The 24,186-nt window shown below is 41.6% G+C and overlaps 1 protein-coding gene, 1 long non-coding RNA gene and 1 pseudogene across 4 annotated transcripts; 1 reads left to right on the plus strand and 2 right to left on the minus strand.

Annotated features, from left to right (window-relative positions):
- Positions 1 to 743: 743 nt before the first annotated feature.
- On the minus strand, positions 744 to 6,662 carry LOC310679830 (acidic mammalian chitinase-like; annotated as a pseudogene). The gene is made up of 9 exons (XR_014515487.1): positions 6,586 to 6,662; positions 5,154 to 5,210; positions 4,635 to 4,800; positions 3,849 to 3,973; positions 2,993 to 3,116; positions 2,720 to 2,902; positions 1,801 to 1,917; positions 1,285 to 1,426; positions 744 to 978 (listed from the first exon to the last, which is right to left on the minus strand). The product of XR_014515487.1 is annotated as an acidic mammalian chitinase-like (transcript).
- LOC310679833 lies at positions 3,922 to 5,182 on the plus strand. Its single transcript, XR_014512551.1, has 3 exons — positions 3,922 to 3,989; positions 4,513 to 4,736; positions 5,002 to 5,182. It is a non-coding gene; the product is annotated as an uncharacterized lncRNA (long non-coding RNA).
- Positions 6,663 to 9,665: 3,003 nt separating the features above from the next.
- On the minus strand, positions 9,666 to 23,639 carry LOC310679820 (acidic mammalian chitinase-like). Of its 2 annotated transcripts, XM_083445587.1 has the most exons (12): positions 23,500 to 23,639; positions 21,727 to 21,765; positions 20,276 to 20,305; positions 19,233 to 19,434; positions 17,799 to 17,855; positions 16,327 to 16,492; positions 15,475 to 15,599; positions 14,730 to 14,853; positions 13,746 to 13,928; positions 12,422 to 12,538; positions 11,042 to 11,177; positions 9,666 to 10,016 (listed from the first exon to the last, which is right to left on the minus strand). In XM_083445587.1, exons 2-11 carry the CDS (start codon positions 21,749 to 21,751, stop codon positions 11,043 to 11,045), a joined length of 1,164 nt encoding a protein of 387 aa, XP_083301713.1. In that variant the 5' UTR covers positions 21,752 to 21,765; positions 23,500 to 23,639; the 3' UTR covers positions 9,666 to 10,016; position 11,042. The 2 variants fall into 2 exon arrangements, with proteins under 2 accessions (XP_083301713.1, XP_083301714.1); XM_083445588.1 differs by lacking the exons at positions 21,727 to 21,765; positions 23,500 to 23,639 and adding an exon at positions 20,949 to 21,064.
- Between the last annotated feature and the right edge of the window lie 547 nt (positions 23,640 to 24,186).

Consider the following 24,186-nt stretch of genomic DNA (forward strand, 5'->3'; position numbering starts at 1 on the left):
AAGAAGCTTTATGCCAACTTTATATATGCAAATACCACTGACATCAGACCTGGGAGGCATAAGATACAAATAATGAATATTCCCCCTATGATAAGGGCTGGATTATGTGTTCCTACTATTTTAATATTTTTTCTTAAATTGATTAATAGGCATCTATAGAGGCAAGCAAGGATTACCTAAATTAATCCTGCTGCAATCATATCCACACCTGTTAGGAGGTAACTTGGTAGTACTTGTTTTACGGTGTTTATTCAGTATTTTCCATTGAGTTCAATTGGGGTTAGACCCAAGGATGCATAGGAATACAGCCTTCAACATATCCATGATGGGCTGTTAGCCTCTCTAGGAAGTAGAGGAGTGAAAGGAGAGGGCCCCAGTTGTTCCAGAAAACAGTTATACTAAAAACATCTATTTTAAAAACCTTTGGGTTTTTTTTAAAATATAAGGGAGAAATCAATTTATGCTTTTCTGGCACAATTAATGCTGCTACTAGCTGTCTCCTACATCCTGAGGTCTGATTGAAGAAACTGAATTGACCCTGAAAGGTGTGTGTGTGTGTGTGTGTGTGTGTGTGTGTGTGTTTAACCTAAACCACAATGGACTCCAGCACTTTGGGAAATGTTTCCCATCACCTGTTAAGGTCCATTTGTCACTTATTTCCTCTGCTCATTTTTTCCCCATCAATTTTTTCTTATCATTAGGAACTGCCCACTTGGTTTATACATTCACTGAGAAGACTTGCATGCCATTCCATCTCTTTATTTAGTGACTGTTGGCAGCCACAGGCTCAAGGCCAGTTACAACACTTGCAGCTCTCATCAAACACCAGACTTTCTCCGCAACTCTTGGAAACAGTATTGCCCCCAGAGCATTCATAGAATTTTGATTTGTCATCCGGATTGGCATAGATACCATCAGCTTTATCTTCACAGAAAATAAGAGGAGGTGGGACTGTTGGAGGGGGTGGAGCTACACAACCTAAAGGTGAAGAATATAATCAGAGAAGACACTTGAGAGAAGTTGTTTAATACATTGAAGTTGTACTAAAGGGCAAAGCCAGTCAGAGGGAACATCCCCACAGAGGTTTCAAAAGGGATTGGGTGTGCATTAAATTGCCCCCCTTTTGCTAAAACATATTGGGAAGTGTCTTTGCACATCACATAATTTGTTTATCATTGGCTACTTGTTTCCTTGCACCTCCAAATTGCAGCATGGCACTCTGCGCATGTGCGCACATGCATATACACGTCTTAGTGCAGAATTCTTCTAAATAAATTGACCTACCTGGAGTTTGTATGTCAAGGAGTGTCTTCAAATGTGATATCAGAGGATATGCCCCCGTATTGCAGAAAGTGCCTAGGAAATCATCAAGGTCAATGGCCCAAACCATGGCCCCTCCAAAGTTGTTTGCTTTCAAAAATTCAACCTGCGCAGAAAGCAAGTACAAGATATTCCCACCACATTTGATGTCAGTTGCACGCACTAACATGACATGAATTGTTGGAGTGCTGTTCTTTAGACTCATGGGGTTTGGGAAACACAAACATTGGACTAGATCAATGCATCTAAGGGCTTGACTACATTCCTAAAAGTCAATGTTAACTTAAAGTTGATTTAATGATGCCAGCAGCTGACTCACAAAAAAATATCCCAAGATCAGTGTCGGTAATACATATACACACAAACATATGCACCAAGTATTGTTATAAAGCTCAAACATTGCACTGGTAAATCTTGCAAGGTACTTTGAGTGTGGGTACAGATCAATCTGTTGCATGCACTAGAAAAAAAATAACATACCTTGTACTTGTAGCTGGTTAAATCATCAAACCCAACCCACTCATTCCCCAGGAAGGCATAAGGGACTTTCTGATCTTCAATCCAGACGGTTGTCGCTTCTGGTAAGAATGTACAAATCTGTCAAGGAACATTCATGTTAGCAAACAGCAGCGAACAACTGTATATACAAATCTCAATCAGGCTGACTCATCTGTCTGAATTAAACTGTTTACCAGTCTTATCTGTACAGCTACAAGTACCCCTTGGGCTGGTAGAGGCACTTGGTGTCTTATCAGTGAAATGTATTCTATCCTTTGAGGTGCACTTCTATGTCTAATGTAATATTCCTAGCAGCATTTCCTGTAATTATACCAAAGAGGAAAACCATGCACCTGATAAATAATGATTTAAATTTTTTAAGTGACTTTTCCCAAGAGGCCAGAAGCCTTCCTGCTGGGGATACTGAACATTGAAATTCCAAAGAAAGCTTCAATTGTAGTATTTATGTATGTACCCACAGTGACAAGGAATCTTTATGCACAGAAGTGGAAGGAGGAAAGAATGCCCTCAGAGGAAGAACAGCTGGTGAAAATCATGGATTGCACAGAGAGGGCAAAACCGATGGCATTGATGAGAGAGACAAATTTGAAACCTTTTCTAGTCTATGGGGAAAACTGATTTCCCATATGCGAAGTCCACAGCAGTTTTTGAAGTTCAAGAAAAAATATCAGAACATATTAAGGAACCTGTTAAAGAGGATGAAAATGGATGTGATGGAATTATAAAACACAATTGTATGTAATCTTGATTATAAGCAACCTGGATGGGTGAACGGCAAGAACAGGATTATAACTGCTGAATGACAAAATGCACTTTGCTTAGAGATTTTTAAATACTGCATGCTTTTAAAACTTTGGTCCTTTTTAAATGTTTCATTTACCTCATAATGAGCCCAGAAACCAGCTTCCCTTGTGTAAGGTCCAATGGATCCGGCACCAGATGCGGGAGCGCCAACCGATGTGTCAGTTGTGGTAAGCCTAAAGGTACGGCCATAAGTAGGAAACCCCATCATAAGCTTCTGAGCAGGAACCCCATTTTCTAGCCAGTATTTCATGGCAAATTCCTTTCAATATGAACATAATAAATATAGGTATGAACTGACCATTTTTTTACCGGCTCTGATCAAACAATAATTTTGTTAGCATTTCCTTACGCAGTTGAAGTACACAAAATCGCCTTAATCTGCAGATCCCACATGCAGGGGGCTATTGTGACCTGTGAAGGTGTCCCATCCTCCATGGAAATCGTAGGTCATCACACTGATGAAATCTAGAACCCTTGTGCAAATTAAAAAAAAAAGCAGAGCAATAACAACTTGCCTAATGGATCCATATGCTGAAGTAAAGATCCTCTTGATACTGGTGGGCTGAACCCAGTTCTCTTTCACATTAGCTTTTGAGGATTACATGAAGCCATACAAAAACTGTATGCATTTGAACAATATGGTGTACATCTGACTTGTAGCTTTCTAAACAGCTGAGTGCTCCTACAGTTAGCTATATGATCCTCAGCTCCCGCTCCCCTTTTCTGCAAGGATATTTGTCCAGTTGTTAAATTCGCACCCAACCTTTCCAACAAATGAAGTTCAAGGCGACTACACTGTTCATTTTCATCACAGAACAAGCTAAAGAGGACATTGACTAGAAAGCTAAAGCTTAGTGTCATATGGGTCCAGCATTGCAATCCTATGCATATCTATCTGTAAACTTAATAAAGTTAAACGGGACTTACTCCCAGGTAAGTGGGTATTGCAGCCACTTATGTTGAACTGTGACTAGACCTTTAGTGGTCACTCAAAGATTTCAAAATGCTGCATCTAAATACTTGAATGTCAAACAACCAAGTTTAAATCTTTGGCAAGACTGCACAAATATATTGTTGACATGTTTATATTTCTCTGTATGCACCTTTTCCTTAATATAAAAAATAATTCCCTCCAAATAAATAATGAATTTTGCCTTGCTTTGTCTTATTTTCACAAGTCCCCAATTTAGCACATTGTCACTTACTTTCCTATCTCTGCAATTTCATATCCAGCATCAATGGTTGCTTTGCCAGCAGATACAGCTGCTGTGATCAACAGTCTGGGTTGCCCACTCCTGGTGGCTTCACTTGAGAAAGCAGCCAGCATTTCCTGGAGAAGGGCATGAGTGAGTTAACAGCTGCATTCAGTTCTAGCTAATTCATTGTGTGCAAGGTTTCAAAAATTGGTGGTATGCAACATCTTTTTTTTTTAATATGAAGAAATTCCACTTCTTTGGTATATGAACCAAAGTGTCATTATGGTGCCATTATGTACATATAAGGAGGAATTTAGAAAGCTCAGTCATTTCTGAGATTGCGTCTTTATCTAATTAAGTAGTACAATCAGCTGATTGTCATTTAAACATAGCTAAATATGAAGAAATTTCTAATTATTTTAACATTCTTATAAATCTGGAAGTGGAATGAAGTATGTTCCTTTTCCTAGGAAAGGATATTCTATTATGTGATTGTGTAATTGGCAGTGGCACCTCATTTCTAGCAGCATTTAGTTGGAATTAGTGCTTTATTTGGACAAGTGTGTCTGTTGTTGATGGGAGCCATCCTGGCTGAGGATAACTCCCATCACATGAGAAAGGGTAATGTGTGACCAAGCTACCATATCAATCAGCATCTGCTTTGTGATTTCAGGATCTGAGGAAGTGCTGCCATTATTTACAAAATAATCGACTCATTCACATACTGTATTACATTAGTTTATGCAAAGAGAGCGAGGCACGATGTTCACAGGATGCTGGGCAAAGCTTCCTCACCTGGACTAAAAGAGTGAAACGATGCTTATCCTCAGCAGGGCTGCCCCGAGAACCTGGGTATTCAAAGTCCAGATCAATCCCATCAAACCCATACTGACGAAGGTACGTAATCACTGAATCGATGAAAGTCTTGCGGTTACCAGCTGTAGCAACCATTGTGGTGAACCTAACAAAACCGGATTTGTTTTTAAGTTACTGAAAGTATGAGGATATACACTATGTGAACCACAAAATTAAGCAATGCTAGCTTGTTTCAGCTTATCTTACCACTTCCCTCCCCACAAAATGTTTCTACTGTACTTGTTTATGCCATACTTCCCTCTGACTCTTCAAAAAAAACCCCAACTCTCCTCCTTTAACTCCACAGTGGTCTTATCTTTCTATCCACCAGAGGTTCCTGAAAATCCTCCACATCCCTTTTATCCATTCATTGCCTCTTCCTCAGCAGGCCAGCAGCAGTAGCCACAAACTACCCCACCCCCATCTTGTTCATTATACATGTGAAAGAAAAGTTCTCACTTCTGGGTGCCGAAATTCCATCCTCCAATCGCCAAGAGGGTAACCATTTTCTCATTGCTAAGGAAGGGATTGGAAAAATTAGGAAATAAATTTATAATATGCAATTGTTGCTTTCCCCATCATTGTTTATTGTTTCGTGAACTGCCATTAAGCATGGTCTGAGGACCAAACTAGATACTGTGTTGATCATAGGACTGTGTGCTTGTTCTTTTTTTTTTTTTTTTTTACTAAATAACCATGAGGAGTGATCTGGGTTGGGGCCACAGAATCATGGGAAGGGACTTTGATCCATTGATATTGAGCAGTAGCCTTCCCACAACCCCTATTTCTGCCCTGGGAGGAAGGCTGTCACTGGTACTAAGAAGAGATCACCTCCCAGTGCAAACAATAGCCATGCAGACAGGTACATCAAGCCACTGTCCCCACAGCATTTCCAGATTGTTAATGTTGTGACAGCTTCTCTGCCCATGCTAGGATCTCCCTTGAGACTCTCTGGTTGGGACTCTCCTATACTAAATAATGTGCTTAATGTCAAGTTAAGTTTTCCCTGAGTCCTGGAGAGGTGGCATGTTCTGGGACACAGATACAAGAAGGAACTGGCAGGCAAAAGGCATAGAACAGTCAGTTCAGTGAGTAGAGGGCATGTACTGTATGCAAAATAATAATAATAATCAGCCAGTGGCCATTCCAATGGAAGGATCTCAGGATACGGAAGAGCCCTCTGCCTGACAGCAGCTGCCAATCAGTGTGAAGAGTGTTTGACAACAGAACTAATGCTCTGACATAGTATAAGTCAGTCTCATATTTTTGAGGGGAAGCATGTCAAGTGCAAGTAGATAAATAGGTACCATTCCAGTGGGAAGGTAAACTGCGTTTCTGTGTGCTGCTCTGGTTTCGCCAGAAGCGGCTTAGTCATGCTGGCCACATGACCCGGAAAAACTGTCTGCGGACAAACGTCGGCTCTCTCGGCCAGTAAAGCGAGATGAGTGCCGCAATCCCAGAGTCATTCGCGACTGGACTTAACTGTCCGGGGTCCTTTACCTTTACCTTTTTTAAGCAGGTTTCAACAGTGATGAGTTGCCTGGACTAAGACTCCTGCAGATCTGAGATCTCCATATTAGACAATAGCGCAGGATAGATTCTTTAGCACTAGTGAGACTCTGGGCTGTTGTAGCAGTGCCCAGAACTGACTTGTCTGTCCTTCTTTCTTCTGGCCATTGGCCCTAGAGAGCAGAGAGTAGAGAGTAGTACTTTGCAGCTCTGCAGCAGCTAATATTAACCTTCCAGTTTTGTTTTGTTTTTAAATGAATCAAACATTTACAACTAGGGGGCTTAGAAAATCAGATCAGGTCCAAACAAGCCTTATTATTTTGAGATTAACCAACCTGTGTTCATTCTTAGTAATTACCAAGTGCTTAAAGAATTTACTAACTATTCTTTTAGACCATTGAACTGTGGATAGAGGACATCATCATTCCATTCATAGGGGGCGATCTTGTTATTGCTCATAGTAGCAAAGGCATAGATGACATGTGTGCACAGGCAGGGGTCCACATTTGCTGGTTTATATCTGGCAGGATCAGGCCTGTACTGGGACCAGTTTGTGAAATAACAGACCAGCTTGTAGGAAGATCCTGAGGTAAGAAAGAACATTGTGATGTGAATATCATAGGCAAGAACAACATAGAAATCAAAGCAACTGACTCTAAAACCGGCACACTTTATGTGTTAATGGAATGAGGTCAGCTCACACAAAAGGAATTTTGCCCCTCTCCTCCCACCTCTTAAACCTGTTCTAAGTTTTCCTTCAGCCTTCCAGAGCAAAGTCCCATTGCACAAGCTGATCTCATTCTGCTCGTGCAACAACTTCGTTCAATCTGGCCCTGTGCGCTTACCTCTTGATTTAGGAAACTCGTTGTGATTAAGATACATGCACAATGCTCAATTAGAAAGTTATAGTCTCTAGCCCAGCCTTTGCTGGCGTTCTCCATATGTTTTCGACTACAACTCCTATTACCCCCAGAATGAGGAACCATATATTTCCTTTACAGAAATCGGTGGATTTATATAATGCAAAGATACAGTCTCTCATTCTTAATGTTACATTCCTTTGTGCTGGTTGCTGCTACTCATAATCACACCCTTAGTATTGCAAGCTCCCAGATCAGGAGGGGGCAGAAATGAAAAGGGCAATATCAAACCTGAAAGCATCTCCCCCACCCTCAATTTGTCTCAGATATTCTATCTATTTTTGAGGAATAAATTTATGAGCAATAAAGAATTCTGCTTACCAAGCTGCAAGTGCAGCAAAATGGCCAGACCTACAAAAGATTAAAACAACAACAACACCATTACAGTATGCATAAAACCATCTGGCTCAGTTTGCTAAACACCTCATTTCCAGGGTTGTTTGTCTCATAAGCAAGCCTGATGGTGTTCTCATTCCCAAGTCTAAGCTCAAAGTTCACCTCCCTTGTTTCTAGGAAGAAATGTCTCTTTATGTTTCTCAAGATGTAAAATTACACACAGGATCACTCACTTGCCCACAGCAGCATCTTCCCCATCTGTTTTTCAGAGGAAATGGCCCATCTGGGGAAATCCAACACAGCCTTATAAACTGCTCACTTATCAGTATGGGAGCCACACACCTGCTAAAGGGGCATACATCTGGCAGCTAAAGTGCACAGGTGGCTGAAGAATAAATCCCGGGACAGAAAACAGATCTAACTTCAAGGATGGAAAAAGTGTTGACTTTATGAAAAATTACATTGTGTGTATGAAGAGAACCACAAAGGCCTATCTTTTTCTGATTTTTGACAGATTTGGATGTCAGCAAAGCCCTGATGTTGACAGCAAATGTCCCAATGATTTTAATGAATGTTCAGTTAATCACTTAATGTTCAATTGTAGAAATCTTGCAACTCAATTACATATGTGGTTAAATCCTAGTGTTGTCAGCCTCTGAGTGTGTAGGCAAAGGACAACAACAACAACAACAACCCACTCTTCACTCTAAGGTCCCAGCATTAAAACATAACATTAAAATGATATTTTCAGGAGAAAATTTTAAAGAAAATAACCCTGCAACCCAATGCAGAAATGTGGAAAGCGAGCTTAAGATCAGAAAACTAAGATAAAAGCAGAATGGACGGATTTGTCAATTCCTAGTCTGAACTTGCTCAAGTGTTGAGTAATCATATGTGAAGAGGCTCTAATAGCCTTTCTAGGCAACTATTTATAGCATGCAAGGCACGCGGCTCAACATGCAGATGTTAGATAAATAAGCAATGCTATTTGTGTCCAAATGGGGCCAAAGTATTCTTGCACAATTTGCCATTCTTCATGCCCAGCAAGTGGTTATCATTAAATGACAGCTTAAAAAACAAAAAACCCTAGGTGAACATTAGTTTGTGACTTGCAGCCATACACCATGCCAAAAATTTATGCAACTGGCCTTCAGCCCCCCCATAAAAAGTTACTTTGAGATTATATATCTCTAAAATCCCCAAGGCTGTTTCTGCAAGGCACACCTCCATGACACTATATCAGTGCAAGATAAGACTCTATACTAATGCTGGTCTTGAACTTCATGTTGAAAAAAGAACATGATAGAGCAGAGAAGTGGGAGCCTAAGCTCAAAGTGGAGCTGAATAACAGCAACATAGCTAGGAGTTTCCTCTAGTTTTGCTACTGCAATCTAAAACCATTGCTGATGATGCTGGAAATGAGACTTTGAGAAGCCTCTAAACAACAGTCAAACTGACAGAGCGGAGCTGTGAAAGCTAAAATGAACTTGCACAGAACTTCTTGTCCTCTAAGAACTATGGGGATGATTTACTAAGCCTTCAGGCCCTGCTTTTGAGCCTCCAGTTGAATCTGAACATTATTGGAAACAGAACACAAGCTAAATCAGGAATGGAGAATCTGTGGCCCTTTAGATGTTGTTGAACTCCAGCTCCCATGAACCCCAACCAGTATAGCCAATAGTCAGTGATGTTGGGACTTATTGTCCAACAACTTGTCCCTGAAGTCCAGATCTTCTACAGCACTCTCTATTCCAGCTTTTTCTTCCAGTTTCCATGTCTTTCTTCCTCCTCCTGTTCCCCAGCTTCACTTATAGACACTATTGTTACACACCACCCCAATTTCCCAGTGTTGCAAGATTTCAGGGGTTCCAGATGCTTACCCAGGGTTTTCTTTGGAAATGAGGCACAGTGAAGACTGTGGTGTCTTTATGATGTATGGCTTATGCACACATATATACAACCTGAGCCTACAATGCAGGGGTTCAAAGCATTACACTCCAAGGGGGTCCTGTCTCTCCCATGGCTACAATCTCTTATTTTTATAAACTTTCTCTTTTAAAGACAGGTGGAAACAAATAGATAAATAGCTAACAAATAGCACCTAGTTATGTTGGTCAGCTTTTCTTTTAAGTTATAAATATCAGATGTATGAAAAAAATGTCTTAATTGTCATCACCATTGTGCCACAATTTAAAATGATTTAAAGTACAGGTAAATGCAATTTTTTTTTTATTAGATTGCATAGTGAAATAGAAAATCAAGGTTGCCTAAAAAGAGCGTGTGCATTCCAAGTCTTCATATATCTCATGATATTCAAAATCTGATTAACAGTAAAGGAAGAAAAACGAGACACACAGCAGACTCAAACAGAAGTTTGTAATGGAAGATTCCACAACAGGTTGCTCAAGTCTGGATGATCACATGCTAATAGGCAGCGAATATCTTGAAGTATCTTTTCGCTTGCAAAGGTTCAAGGAGGTGAGAGATATAACATGGATCCATCTTTGTTGCACAACACGTTGCATTCCTCTATTTGCTTGGTGTGATACTTCATGTTCTGTCATAGGAGAACAAATGCATATCGGAAGCATATGAGATATTTGCAAGACTTCCTATTTATCAAGAGCATAGCAGAGCAAAAACAACCCTGAAACATTTAACCCTGTATTGCAACACTTCCTCAGACTCTAGACCAACTCAGACACAACACTGCGCATTCCATAGGCCTCTGTATGCTTGGTCTACTAAATAGCATCCATGGGGTGCATATAGTTTGGGACCACATGGAGAGTAACTCAAGTCCCATTGAGTTTAGTGGCCTTTACTTCCAGGTATGTAGACATTGCACAAGCTTTGCTTAACTTTCTATTTGATCTTTTGCTGCCCTTTCAAAGTGGGTTTCTCTTCTTGTCTCAGTTTAATTTCAATTTTAACAACTTTATTTGTTGTGTTGCTTGTATTCATGTTGTGAGCCACTTAGAAGACTACAGCTGAGAGACTATAAAGGTAAAGGTACCCCTGCCCGTTCGGGCCAGTCTTGACAGACTCTAGGGTTGTGCGCTCATCTCACTCTATAGGCCAGGAGCCAGCGCTGTCCGCAGACACTTCCGGGTCACGTGGCCAGCGTGACAAGCTGCATCTGGCGAGCCAGCGCAGCACACGGAACGCCGTTTACCTTCCCGCTAGTAAGCGGTCCCTATTTATCTACTTGCACCCGGAGGTGCTTTCAAACTGCTAGGTTGGCAGGCGCTGGGACCGAACGACAGGAGCGCACCCCGCCGCGGGGATTCGAACCGCCGACCTTTCGATCGGCAAGCCCTAGGCGCTGAGGCTTTAACCCACAGCGCCACCCGCGTCCCTCCTCTGAGAGACTATATGTATATAATATTTAAAATGCTTTCTTATCGCAGGGTTTATCACGTGAATCCCCTTGGGACTATTCCAAACATTCAAATCTAAAAAGAGAGGTTAGAAAATAAGGGTTGAAACTCTGATGCAATTAGTATGCCTAATTCAAACTTCACTGGACGTTAGATTGGTAGCTTAATGAAACATGCGCCTTACAGCTTAATTTGTCATTACCTCAGTTTCCTAGGAGACCCTTAAGCTTATTCACAAGGACATTGGCTCCTTGGCCACAGAATTTGCCAGAGAAATCATCCATCCCCAGAGTCCAAACCATGGCTCCTCCATAATTCTCCCTCTTCAGAAACTCAGCCTGCAAAGGAGAGGTTTAGGGGGAAAACATTTGTAAATAATCACAGACTAGTGCTTACGTACCCATTCCATAATAGTTGTCACATAACATGCCTCTTCTACCATTTGCTAATAACAGGCAACTACAAATTTCTTCTGGACACTGCAGCACATTTACAATATACGTAAGGAAATTCAGGAAGAGCTTTCTGACAGTAAGAGCTGTTTAGCAGTGGATGGAGTCCCTCGGGAGGTGGTGGACTCTCCTTCCTTGAAAGCTTTTAAGCAGAGATTGGATGGCCACCTGTCGTGTGTGCTTAATTGTGATTCCTGCAGTGCATGGGGTTGGACTAGATGACACTTTATATACCACTTGATTGTAAAAAGAAAAAACTAACAACCTCAAAGATTCAATTTACATTTAAGCATAACATTCAAAGGAAATTGAGCTAACGTACAGTGGCTCAGTAACCCATTTTTATTTTTTTTTGTGAATCGAGAACATGCCACTCTGTGGTGACATAAATAAGACACTTCTTTCTTTCTGTGAGGTAACCACAGAGGGTGGCTCAAGAGCACTTGGAGCTGCTAACATTGATTTTGCATAGGGGAAGAAGCAGAATTTTATTTCTGTTTACTCCCAGGGTGAAATAAGAATGAGGCAGACAATTCTTAATATTGTACATTCCTTCTACTTCCAAAATGTTGTGTGCCAGCCAACAGGATGGTACTCAAACAATGCTACTTATAAATAAAAGAGGATATCAGCATGCCCTGGGGGATCCCAGGGTTTGCAGAAGTGCCAAAAAATATTTGAGTTGAACCCTAAAAAAAAAGAAAAAGAAAAACATGTTCAGAGGCCCCAGAATTCTGATTGTCTGTTAGAGGGGGAAGAATGGAGTTGAGGAACAGCACAGTGTATCATGGGAAAAGAAGAAGATTTTAAATAACATGGAGCCTTAAAGAACATGTGTATGCAGAGGTCCACCCATGCAACTGGACTTCCAATTCCACTTCCTCTCCTCTCCCTGTGTGCCCTCAAAATCTGCTAAAGAGGATGCTGTAAACTTTTCCTGTCAGGGGCCGCAAGGGATAGAAGAAGAGGGAAAGTTCCATTGCATGAGTCTGCTGCGCTAGTGGAATAACAGCATTGGATACAGCCCATGACTCTGTGAGAATGTGACCGTAAATTTGGGTAGCAGCTAGAGGACTTAAAGGATTTTCATTCTCAAAAGATGTAGCAATTATCACAAGGCAGTGACACACTTTGAACTGAAAACTCTTCTCGTCGTCATATCCAACCCAGTCTCCAGCTTTGAAAGCATAAGGAACCTTCTGTTCTTCGATCCATCCCTTGGTAGCTCCCTTTAAAAATGGGCACACCTGTCAAAATGATAGAATCCCTGTTTAGATAAAGAGTAGAACAAAGTCTATAATCCTAAAAACAAAGTCTATAATCCTAAAAGTTAATCAGTCCAAGCTTCCCTATCAGAATCATTGGTTATTTTATAGCTAGAAGAGTACAGTGTTTGGTGGTCTGCACCTTTAATTTACTGTATACAGCAGCCAAATGAGACCTCCCACAGCCTCTCCCTCTGACCTTCAGGACTCTCCCCAGGGCACACACCTCAGTGGCCCTGCACCACACCCTCCACAAGTGCCTTTGCTTGGCTAGAATGTGCTCTTGGCATTTGACAACACCTTAAGCTTGTCTGGATGGAGGCATAGAAACCTATGGATTTTGTGTGGCTGGAAGGTAAACTACCGGTACTATGCTAAGTTAAGTCGCATCCATCACTCTACCAATATTTGCCTGTGGCCCTTAGACTAGACAAGACTCCCCATTCCAGTATACGGTAACCAAATTGTTCTGGTTTTCTCTAAAAGTGTGAGCCTACGTTTGTCGACTCAGAAGTACATCCCACTGCATTGAATAACAGGTGCTCCCTAGCAATGGATTGCAGCTCTACAATCTGGTCCTGTGCATTATTGACGGAACACTGAAGCCCCCATTCAGGCATTCCTCTAAATGCTTGTGGACTAAAAATGGAAAGCGGAGAGTAGAAATGCATACCCAAGGGCCATCCCAAATGTTCCCACAGGTGCTTAGACTCCTCCCCACCAGGAACCCTGATAAGGCAAGGAGCCCAAGCACAGTGAAGATGCCAAACACATTCAGCTGAAGGCACTTAAGAGTCAGCTTTCAGATCTTCCCTGTCATTTCAGGAAGGTCTGAAACAGAGAAACATACATGGACGTTTCTGTCCCTTCCCTGGCTTTAGTCCACATTTATTCAGGCAAAGGCCTGAACAGGGCTGTACCCATGGCATGGCTCCCAAATAAATATTCATGGGATTGCTGCCTAAGACTTTGGTTATGTCTTAGGCACCTTCCACAGAACCATCCCACTTTATCCTCACAAAACTAAGATGTCAAAATAAGATGTGTTAAGAGAAAATGGTTTGCCCAAGCCCACCCTTTGATTTTTACAGCTGTGGGAATTTGACTCTTCCTCCCCAACATGGTCAGCTACATTATAGTAGCTCTCAATCGTCAATGTTCTGTAATAAAACGCCAAAGACCCATTTACCTCGTAATATGCCAAGATCCCAGAAGTTTTGGTGTACTGTCCAGGAGAACCTCCACCACTGGCTGGAGCACCAACGTTGGTTTGTGAACTAGCAAGTTTGAAAGACTGTCCATATGTTGGAAAGCCCATCATGAGTTTCTCAGCTGGTGCTCCATTGTCCTTCCAGTATTTCATGGCATATTCCTGAAGCACAGACAAATTATGCAGACTTCTGTCATTCTTTCCTCGGTGAGTTTACTTTTTTAAAAGACAAAAGTATTTGGGAGGAGCTGAGAGGAAGGGCAGGCAGTGAGGGGCTGCTTAACCCTTTCCCTCTTTGGATCAACCTCCCCAAGCTGCTTTGTCATCTGTGGGAAGTCAGGGTCTCGGTGTTTTCCAAAAATATTTGTAAATGAAAAAGAAGCTTGGGGAAGGTGATTTTTGAGCTGAAAATCACTCAGATATAGTCTGTCTTTGAATTTTCTTTTTTAAAAAGAGGAATTCTTCATGCAGCTATACAAAACATGTATTTTGAGCCTCATCATCAATCACCCACCCATGTTTGCTAGGGTGGCCTGTGTCCCACTGGACAGAGAAGAGTCCACTCTTTGAGGAAGTCCTCTTTTTGAAGAGTTGCCCAGTCCAGGTCCAGTTTAAAGATAAGGAATCATGCAAAGGGAGAGCAGGGGCCTTGAAGTCACCCAGTAACAGCAGACTGAGCTAGCACACAGGTCACTTGGTCCCATCTTCCCCACTATGGTAAAAAGTTTTCTATTTCTATTTGAATTTATAGGCATTGGTTCTAAATTTGCATCTAGACATATAAATTAGGACATGAAAATCTGTTCAGGTCTTTTTCATGACGCATCTCCTCCTTTCTGGTGGTGTACAAGTGGCCACCCTAATGTTTAGGCTTGATTCAGTTTTTACTGCATTGAGTGGGGGAAATTGTCACTGGAATTTAGCTATGAGTTTAAGATTGGGCTATGTGTTCTTTGTTCTTACACTGTTGAAGAAGGGCGTTGAGTCATAGGAAGGTGCACCTCTGTGCAGGGGGCTGTTGTGTCCTGTTTGAGGTGCCCAACTTCCATGGAAATCATAGGTCATCACGTTGATTAAATCAAGACTCCTGGATGCACACAGAAAGGAATGGCAAGATGAAGGAACAATTTCTTCAAACATTAAGGAATCTATGATCCAACAGCCACACTGTTAGTGATAATAATAAGACAGTTATTTTGATTCATAGACAAATAATTTAAAAACAACAACCTGTGGTTACATAAGCATGATGTAGTAGCTCCTATAAAAGCCCTCAGAAATATTTCCAGAGGCACTGTAGCATGAGGCCCAGATTTATTTATTTAAAGCCTACAGCACAGCGTGGCTGCATAGACACAATGGTCAATAAATACCGTACCACCCTACAAACCACTGTTTATGAGAGCCTACAAAACCAGGACATCAAACCCCAGAGGAGGTTCAAAATTACTGAAATGGGCTGGATCTTTGGGAGAGTCGATGTAGTACACTGTGTACAGGTTCAGCAGCAGCACAAATTTAATAAGTAATAATAATAGCAGTAAAGCAGAAAGAGAAGGGAGGAAAAACAGAGGCTTTTCATTTGAACGGCTTTCTCCTGAGTTCTTTAGCAATTTGTCCTAGACCTAGAAGTTAGAGCATTCAGAGCTGGTGTTCAACAGAGATTCTGACGCAGGGCATGTCGCTTAGCAGAAACCATATGACTCACTTCCCCAGGGCAGCAACTTCATATCCAGCATCCATGGTGTTTTTGCTAGCAGATACCGCAGCAGAAAGCAAGAGCCGTGGGCGTCCTGTTCTTTTGCCCTCTTCCTCAAAAGCAGCTATCAGTTCCTTCAGAGAGAAACAGCAGGATCAGTTGGGTGTTGCTCACGTGCAACTGAACAGAACACATTTCAAAGAACAGCTGGCCTTTTGCAGGCTGGAAATTTCCACCCATACAGATCATGATGAGAAATATCTTCGGATGAAGGATGGTATACAAACTTAATCAATAAATAAAGATAAATATCCACACACAAGTTGGGCGTGCCTATTTATTTTTATTTATTTGACTGCATTATTATTCTTGATGGTTGAGTCTTCTTTGTCATATTTAGTAATTCACAGTGCTATCCTATACATGTGTACTGAGAAGAAAATTCCATTAAGTTTAATAGTGCTTTCTCTGAGGTATGGTCACTTAGGCCCCATTGAATTTAATGGAACTTGCTTCTGAGTAGATATGCATAGCATTACACAATTTGTCATTGGGACTCAAACCGACCATTGTTCTTGATGCGGAAGAATAAATATATGGAGGCTGGTTGTGATTACAAAAGCACTCTATACATGCTCAGAGGTACTCATATGTTCTGTCACTACACTATACATTCCAGGAAATTAATTTTAAATACCATTTTAAAATAAAGTAACCCTGTTACAATCATTCACTGTTGTTTTTAAGAAAGGTTTTGACCATTTTTTGTCAAAGTAAGTATGATCCATGCTATTTCCCTAGGGGCTTCCAGCACTCTTTGCTGAAGCTGGGATGAACATCTATATTATTTTCTTTTCATACCTGAGTCAAGATGGTGAAGCGATGCTTATCCTCTGCAGGGCTGCCTTTGGAACCTGGATATTCCCAATCAAGGTCCATACCATCAAACCCATGTTTGCGGAGAAAATCGATTGATGTGGTGGCAAATGTCTGCCGATTTGCTGGAGAGGATATCATGGAAGTGAACCTGGAAGAAATGTGTTATTTTTTGACAGCTGCCTTTTAAAACTTGCATCACCCTATATTTCACTCTTATTTTTTGCTGGGCACCATGAACAGCTGCTATAGAATGGAAGAGCTCTGATATCAGTAGAGACTAAGAATGGACCAATCTGTTGATATTGGTTCTCCAAGTTTCTCATTTTTAAAATCTTAAATTCGCTTCTATTTCTGCAACAATCTACAAAAATGAATAAATAAATTGAAACTCCCCATGAAGATTCTTCAATATTTTAGTGTGAATTTCTCATAATAAACATTTTTATATGCAGTTTAATACACATTTTCAAGAAATTTTCCCAAATCTAATGCAGTTTTGGATGTAATTTTCACCAATATAAGGCATTTTTATGCACATTTTAGGCTACTATGTGCATTGTTGGACACATAACCAGGGGGATTGCACTGGAAAATTTGAAGAAGTATGAATTCTGAAGGTTTCAGTTTATATCATTTTTCAAAAAGTATTAATTTGGTAAGTCCGTTTTGCCCCTTATGGCTTTGTGAGTGGGCCCCGAGCCCGCTCCTGTGAACCGGCAAATGGCAGGCTGGATCATTTGCCTGCTGCCAAATTGGCCACTGGCAGCAGGGCCTTTTGGATGTTCTTCTGGGCTTGGGATCAACTGGCCAATGGTGGCGCTTGGCCCCACCTCCAGGACAAGGATAAAAGACCATCTGCCAGGCCATTTGGCTGGTAAGTTCATCTTTAAATATAAACTGAATCAAATTACTCCCCCACCCCAAGATATCAGTGAAGTGAGGCCAGTTTACATCACAGTGTCCTCCCACCCTTTCTATTAATTAGGATTAGTTCCTTTTTGCTCTCTTTGGGGCTTTGGCCAAATTTAGGGGGACTTTTCAACCATAGCTTCCCAATGAAATGAAATGAAATGAAATGAGGGGAGTGAATTGATTCAATGAGGAGAAAGAGCTTGCATTTGTTGGTGGGGTGGGTTCTTCCTTTCCCCCCTCTTCTTTAATCCCTTTTTTTTATATTAAAAAGACGCTCTTATTAAAATCATTATCTGCCAGTACTGCATCTCTGGGAAGGAGGATCACACTGAATAATAGTGTACACAGAAACAAAAGACAGAAAATGTTCCTTGATCTTTGAAGGACAATCATTTCTCAGAAGAGGAAATGTTCTCCATGTCAGACTCAAGCTCTCCAAAATGCCTTAAGCCGGGTGTCCCAAATCACAAATTTCCTAGGAAGCTGTATCTCATGAACACCCTCTGCTCTTTCTATGAGTATAAGAAGGAGAAGGGTCTTACTTCTGGTTGTCAAAGCTTCCCCCTCCAACAGCCAGCAATGTGAGCAGCTTATTATTCCTAGAAAGCAAGAAAAAGATATAGTGGAATTAACATTACACAAATATTTTGTGACAATTAAAAAGGAATTTTACCCACCCCACCTCAAAATATCCAAGACTTCCATCACCAGTTGCTCCTTTATAACTGTAGGATATAGATTTCAGAACCAAACAGGTTTAGAGAGCTCTTCTAGCTCATTTTCAGGGGTGTGGGCAGAATCCCAAAAGTTCTTCTGTCAGGGCCATTGGGGAAATTAAAGCAACTCCCACGGACAGAGCCCAAAGTGAGACAGAACTTAAAAGCTTGCTGTTGTTCTTGAGATTACTGGCAGTGCCAAGCAAGGACACAGAAGGCTGGCCAAGCAGATGCTATTACAGTGAAAGGAACAAGCATGCAGCCCTTCATAACTGTCTTTTGCATTCCTGCAAGGCAGTCTTTCCAACCTGGTGCTTCAAAAACCTGCAAAAGCTCTTTCATCAGAGATTAAGGCAGGGCAGAACAAAACAAATATGTGTCCTGATGACTATCATTCCACTCTCAAGTGTCTTCAGAAACATAGTTACAGAATCCTACTATGCAAAAAATGATCATCCCAGGGAAACATCAGCCATCACTCTAACCAACCCCAGCCCCCTGAATACCAGGCATCTCCAAATTACTTTTTTCACATTACAAAGCAAAAAGTACAGATTTACCACCATAGGAGCCATAGCCAATCCTAGCTCTTGGACAAGTATCTCTAGGAAACACATACTTTCAAACTCTCGTTTGGTACTTCCACCCTTTATATTTTTAGATGAATATTTTAAAAGTCTTAGTTCTAAAGGAACACTTCCCCATGTTCACAGATCTTAGAGGGAGACCCTTCTTATTGTTGCTCCTCCAAGGGGGAGACGTTATGTGGTGACATAGGATGGGGACCTTTCTATGGTGGCACCTTAATTAAGAAATGCCCTCCCCCTGAAAGCATGATTGGCAGAGACACTTTTATCTCTGTGAGGTAAAAACTTGCCGGTTTACCTGTGCTTTTGTGTGATATTGAGAACAATATTAATGTACTGTTTCTGCAATGAACGAACCTGTGGGTGGTTTCCCTGAGAGTTTATACACTGTAATTTTTAAGATGTGTTGTGTTCTTGCCTGCTCTTTCAACTACATATACTGGAATTGTGTTGGTTGTATTTTAACTTGTATTGTACCTTGCTCTGAAATCATGTGGTGAGGTGTGGGTTAAAAGTACTTTAATTAATTTATTAAACACATAATTCATGAAGGGACCCCATGAGACTCTTCCTTCTTTTGCTTCTACATCTGCTGCTATTGTCAGGCAGTGTCTAGAAGCAGCCATTAAACAAACATCATGATGTGAGTACATTCATTGTGAGAGCTGCTTGCCTTTGCTTTAAGGCATTAAGTTTCTTGTAGAGTTCCACGTCATTCCATTCTATAGTGGTAAGTCGGTTGTTGTCCATGCCAGCAAAAGCATAGATCACATGAGTACACAGATGTGGGTCTATATTATCTGGTGTGAACTTGGCTGGCGGGTCCCTGTACTGTTCCCAGTTAGTGACATAACACACAAGCTTGTAGGCAGAACCTGGAAAGAGAAGGCGAAAGGTTATATTTAGAAAAGATCATACTGCATGCAGTTTGTAATGCAGGGTACTTCACAGTGAAGTCAGCGCACAAGTAGAATGACTCCTGTTTGTGAAATGAAACCTCTCTCTTCTCCTTGCCCTTCTGAGTCTCCTGTGTCTGCTCTAGCGGTTCTCCCTATTTTTTGGATTTTTGGGGAGTGTGCGAGGGGAACAACGGGGAGCAGAAGGGATAGGAGTTCCATTTCCCTCACACAATGACTTTGTTGAATTCAACCCACACTGTTTTCTACAGTTTCCTTCAAATCCTCATCATGAGCTTGACCCTCTTTCAGGGCAAAACCACCAGCTCCACACAAAATGAAAGCTATAGAGCCATTAACTTTCCAGGTCTAGACATGTAGGAAATGATTGTTGTGGAAACTTCCATCACCCCAGAAAACACAATAGAAGAGTTGATGCAAGTTTATTTGGCTAGGAGCAGCAGCTGTTGGAGAAGCCATCACGGTGAGTTTCAACCTCAGTTACCCAGACTTATATCAAGCCATTTCCTCATCACATGTCTGTGTGCATAAGACAAACTCTTTTGAGCAGTTAAAAAAAATCCTACATTAACTTTATTGGGCTCTTGATGAAATAGTGGTACTCTAAATAAAGGAGCTTTGCAGGGCTTTAGCATTTTGAAATAAGGAGCCCCTTATATGGAGCTGTGATCTTACCCAACAATAAGTGTTCCTGCTTTGCCTCAACTGGGAGCAATGCACACAGGCTATGCACACGGCAGATCTGTCAAAGTTTTAGAACTAGTCCCTAGCAAACAAGCAGAAGGGAAGTTAGGCTTACCAAGCTGCAGATTCAGCAGAAGGATGAAACCTGCAAAGCAAAAGAAACAAGAATGTCCAACATTAGATGTGGGTGTTAAGAAGGCACTGTAATTCTTGTCCATTCTACTAAAAATGTAGGCAGATGGCAAGCAGGTTTCCATGAAGCTTGGCTTGGCAAAATATGCATGGGGGGGGGCAAACAAAGCATGGCATTAAATGGGTTTGGCATTTGCCTGGAATGGGGTGGGGGCTATATGCAAATTGCATCAGATGGGGGGTCATAATTAATAAGATCACAGGACGCTGGGGGGATTTAATGCTGTCCTCCTTTGCTGCAGGTGGTGGGAAGTCTCTGGCCAGGCAGGAATCCTGATTTGGCCCCACTAGGCTGTTTCCTCCCAACCACATGAACCTGTTATCCATCTGAAGCCATATGTGACATCAGCTTTGGGGCGGATAAAGTTGTGGCTTCCTGCCAAACATGGGGTATGTATGAGATGCCTGTGTAAATCCAAACGTCCCAGAAAGCCTATAAATGCTATCTTGGTAGTCAAGATAACCCTGGGACTAATTGGTACCTGCCGTGAAATTGCTCTCACATATGTGTATCTGTTTCGATATGTTTATCTGCTGTCTGAGTACTTGGCTGCTGGCCTAGGGAGATGGAAGTCAGGAGCTACCTATTCCTTCACCTGTCAGATGGATGGATGGATGGGAGTTGGGAACAGGCCTTCAGGCAGGTGGGATTAATTGGACTACTGCTACCAGAAGTCCAATTTCTGTAGAAGTAATACATAAATGCTTGGTCGGGCATGGACAGTCACGACATGCTTGCTACTTCAATGTCCATTCCAAAACAGAGCAGCAAGAATCTCTGCATTGCGTTGTAAGTCTCTCTGGCGCTTTTGTCATCGTTGTTTGGAATCCCTGCAATAAACCACTCGCCCAGGCCCACTTTCAGGCCTGTGGGACAGAACAGTGCCTATCAGCAAGTTGGCAGTGCCTGCAAAGCCCCGTGTCTACGCTGATGTGGTTTGCATCCAGTGTTACAGTGGCATCAAGTGATTGACAGATAGGTGCGCCCACCTGTGAAAATAGTCCACAGCGGGTGGAGGAAGTCAAAATACAGCCCGCCCACCAGATCCAGTTACCCTTTATTCCAATCCTCGTGCACCTGGCACCTGGCCATATTGATACATAGTAGCCTACATGCAAGGACAGGAATTGTGTAAGTACAATTCAATTTTCTGGAGTACCAGCTTTAGCCCCCAAAGAAAAAGGATACAGGGCTCTGTATCTTTTGTCTCTTGAGAAGAAAGTAGTGCGGGGAGGTGTTGCCTGATAAAACTAAACCCTTGGAGAAAGAATTATGGAACTATATATAACAAGGAGCTCTTCCCCCACATCATTTATATGGAATTGTTTTATTAATTAGTTATCATGAAACACAGATACTAATACAACACTCACCTGCACACAGTAGTGGCTTCCCCATACTGACACTTGCACCTAGGCAAAAATGCAGGAAGAGGGATGGAGATACAGAAAAATGAATGGATCTGGCTTAATACAAAATCTGCCCATGCTTAATAACACACCCCTGAGTGCTGTGTCTGTCTCTCTGTGTGTGTGAGAGAGACTAGTTCTCCATCTACATAAAAAAAGCTCTCTCACCTGGGCCAGGAGCAATCACCCTAGCTAATTACATGGAGGGTTATTATATGGATGCTGTAGCATATTTGAATGTATCTCATTGAATCTGCAGTTACCATTCTTCAAGTAGCTGGTTATGGTATATGGTATAGGAGGCATCCAACTAAATAGGTCTGCTAGCGCAAGGAAGGGTTGGGGAAATCCCCAGAACAGATTGTAGCATGCCAATATATTAATACAAAGGGTTTTTTTAAATGTCAGTATCTTTAGTAGTTCCATATACACAGCAAAGTTTTAGTAATTCTTCAGTAAATAGGAACACAGAAATCTGCCTTACACTGTGTCAGGTCATTGGTCAATCTAGCTCCCGGTAACAGGGTTTCAGACAAGAGTCTTTCCTAGTCCTACCAAGGATTGAACCTGGGACCTTTTGTATGCAAAGCATGTACTCTACCGCTAATCTACAGCCCTTCCATAGTCCCATGGAGCACATGTGTCCCCTGTAGTAATCAGCTACCCATTCTGCATTGGAGCTTTGATTAAGATAGCAGGACTGCTGCCTGGCTAGTTTGTTAACATTAGCAAAGCACAATTTTTAAAACAGCAACAACAACCATAACAGCAAAAGTTATTTATATGGCGCTTCAGAAAATTATGTACTGTACATGCTTTAAAAAGAGACAGGTTGCAAGCTTACAACAATTTAAAGATGCTACTTATAATGAAAACATTGCAACATAACAAGGAGAATACAGGGTATAAAACTCTAAGAAAGGTGGCAACCCAAGACAAACAGCTGAACCCTAGACCATGGGTAGGCAAACTAAGGCCCGGGGGCCAGATCTGGCCCAATCGCCTTCAAAATCCAGCCCACGGATGGTCCGGGAATCAGCATGATTTTACATGAGTAAAATGTGTGTTTTTGTTTAAAATGCATCTCTCAGTTATTTGTGGGGCATAGGAATTCGTTCTTTTTTTCCTTCAAAATATAGTCCGGCCCCCAACAAGGTCTGAGGGACAGTGGACCGGCCCCCTGCTGAAAAGGTTTGCTGACCCCTGCTCTAGACTGTAACAGCAAAACAACTCTAATGAGTCTAGGGCCCAGCCAGCCCAGCCACTAGAGAGGGTGAGGCCACTGCCTCAGGCAGAAGAAGCTCTCCAGGTACTGATTTCACAGCCTTCGGGGGTGAGATCTCACCCAAAATCAGGGCCAGCTTGCCCAAAAATGGCACCAATGGCAGCAGCGCTTTTCCGCCAGTGGTGAATGTGACAGAGTGGGAGGCAGCAGTGGCAGCAGCATGGCAGGGTGGCACTTCCCCTTTTGCCTCAAGCAGAAAAATGGAATGTTCCACCTCTGATCTAGGGGGTTCTGTAGCATATTGCAGTAATGGAAAACTTAAAAATTATATGGCAGCATCATTCCATATGTTTTGCTAATACTCATTCAATAGTTCACACCCTTTAAGTAATTTGTATTCTCATAAATGCACCTTCCACCTATTCAGCATGAGATCCAACCCACATAACAAAGCCTAAACACCTACACAGAACTCCTTGTAATTTTAGATGGTTATTCATGCAACTACAGACCTGTCAAAATCCTGCAATTCAAAGAGCACGATTCTCTGTAGCATTCAGTCTCTGCCTACTGCACATCTCAGAAAGCACCTTTTTATACATTTTGCTTCCTCACTCTCCACGCCCTATATTCTTGATATTCTGAGGCAATACCTGAAAAGAAAAGGAAGTCATAAGACAGAAATGTTGTGATGAAACATGGTATGAAGTAACTGCCAAAAGAGACATTGATATCCCTCTCTGTCAGTTATGCAACTGGTCCAGGAAGAGACCTTTGATCCCACACAGGTATGTCCATTTCCACCACAACAATATTTACAAATAAATTAAGATTAATCTGTTTGCATCCATGACCTGAAATTGTTCCATGAGAGAGCGTTATTCAAATATATTCTAGCATTATCTCGTCCAGGGCTCTTCGGATTTTTCACACTCAGGAGCACACAATATTAACTACAACCTGAAACATGGAACCCATTTTTAATTTGTTAATCATATTTGTTCATCTTAATTTAATTTGATAATTTGTTAATTTTCCCTGCCTAGAAGAGATAATTTTGATTCATGCAGCTTGTATTGCAGAGCAGAGCAAAGATGCTGAATGTTCCATCTTTCATAAAGCTGTTAAAGGTACAAGACACTGATCCCCCTTCTGAAAATAAGTGACACATAGAAATGTGGAAAAGTGCTCTCTCTTGC

This window comes from Podarcis tiliguerta (assembly GCF_965153285.1).
Source record: "Podarcis tiliguerta genome assembly, chromosome: 6".
NCBI classification, from domain to species: Eukaryota; Metazoa; Chordata; class Lepidosauria; order Squamata; family Lacertidae; genus Podarcis; species Podarcis tiliguerta.

Excerpts from the sequence above, each read along its gene's own strand:
- LOC310679820 (XM_083445587.1), bottom strand. The coding sequence starts at position 21,751 with ATGGGGAAGCCACTACTGTGTGCAG. Across the intron at positions 15,600-16,326 it reads GCTTCACCATCTTGACTCAG|GAACTGATAGCTGCTTTTGA; the intron begins GTATGAAAAGAA and ends TTCTCTCTGAAG. Across the intron at positions 12,539-13,745 it reads GGATCTTGGCATATTACGAG|GTGTGCCCATTTTTAAAGGG; the intron begins GTAAATGGGTCT and ends TCATTTTGACAG.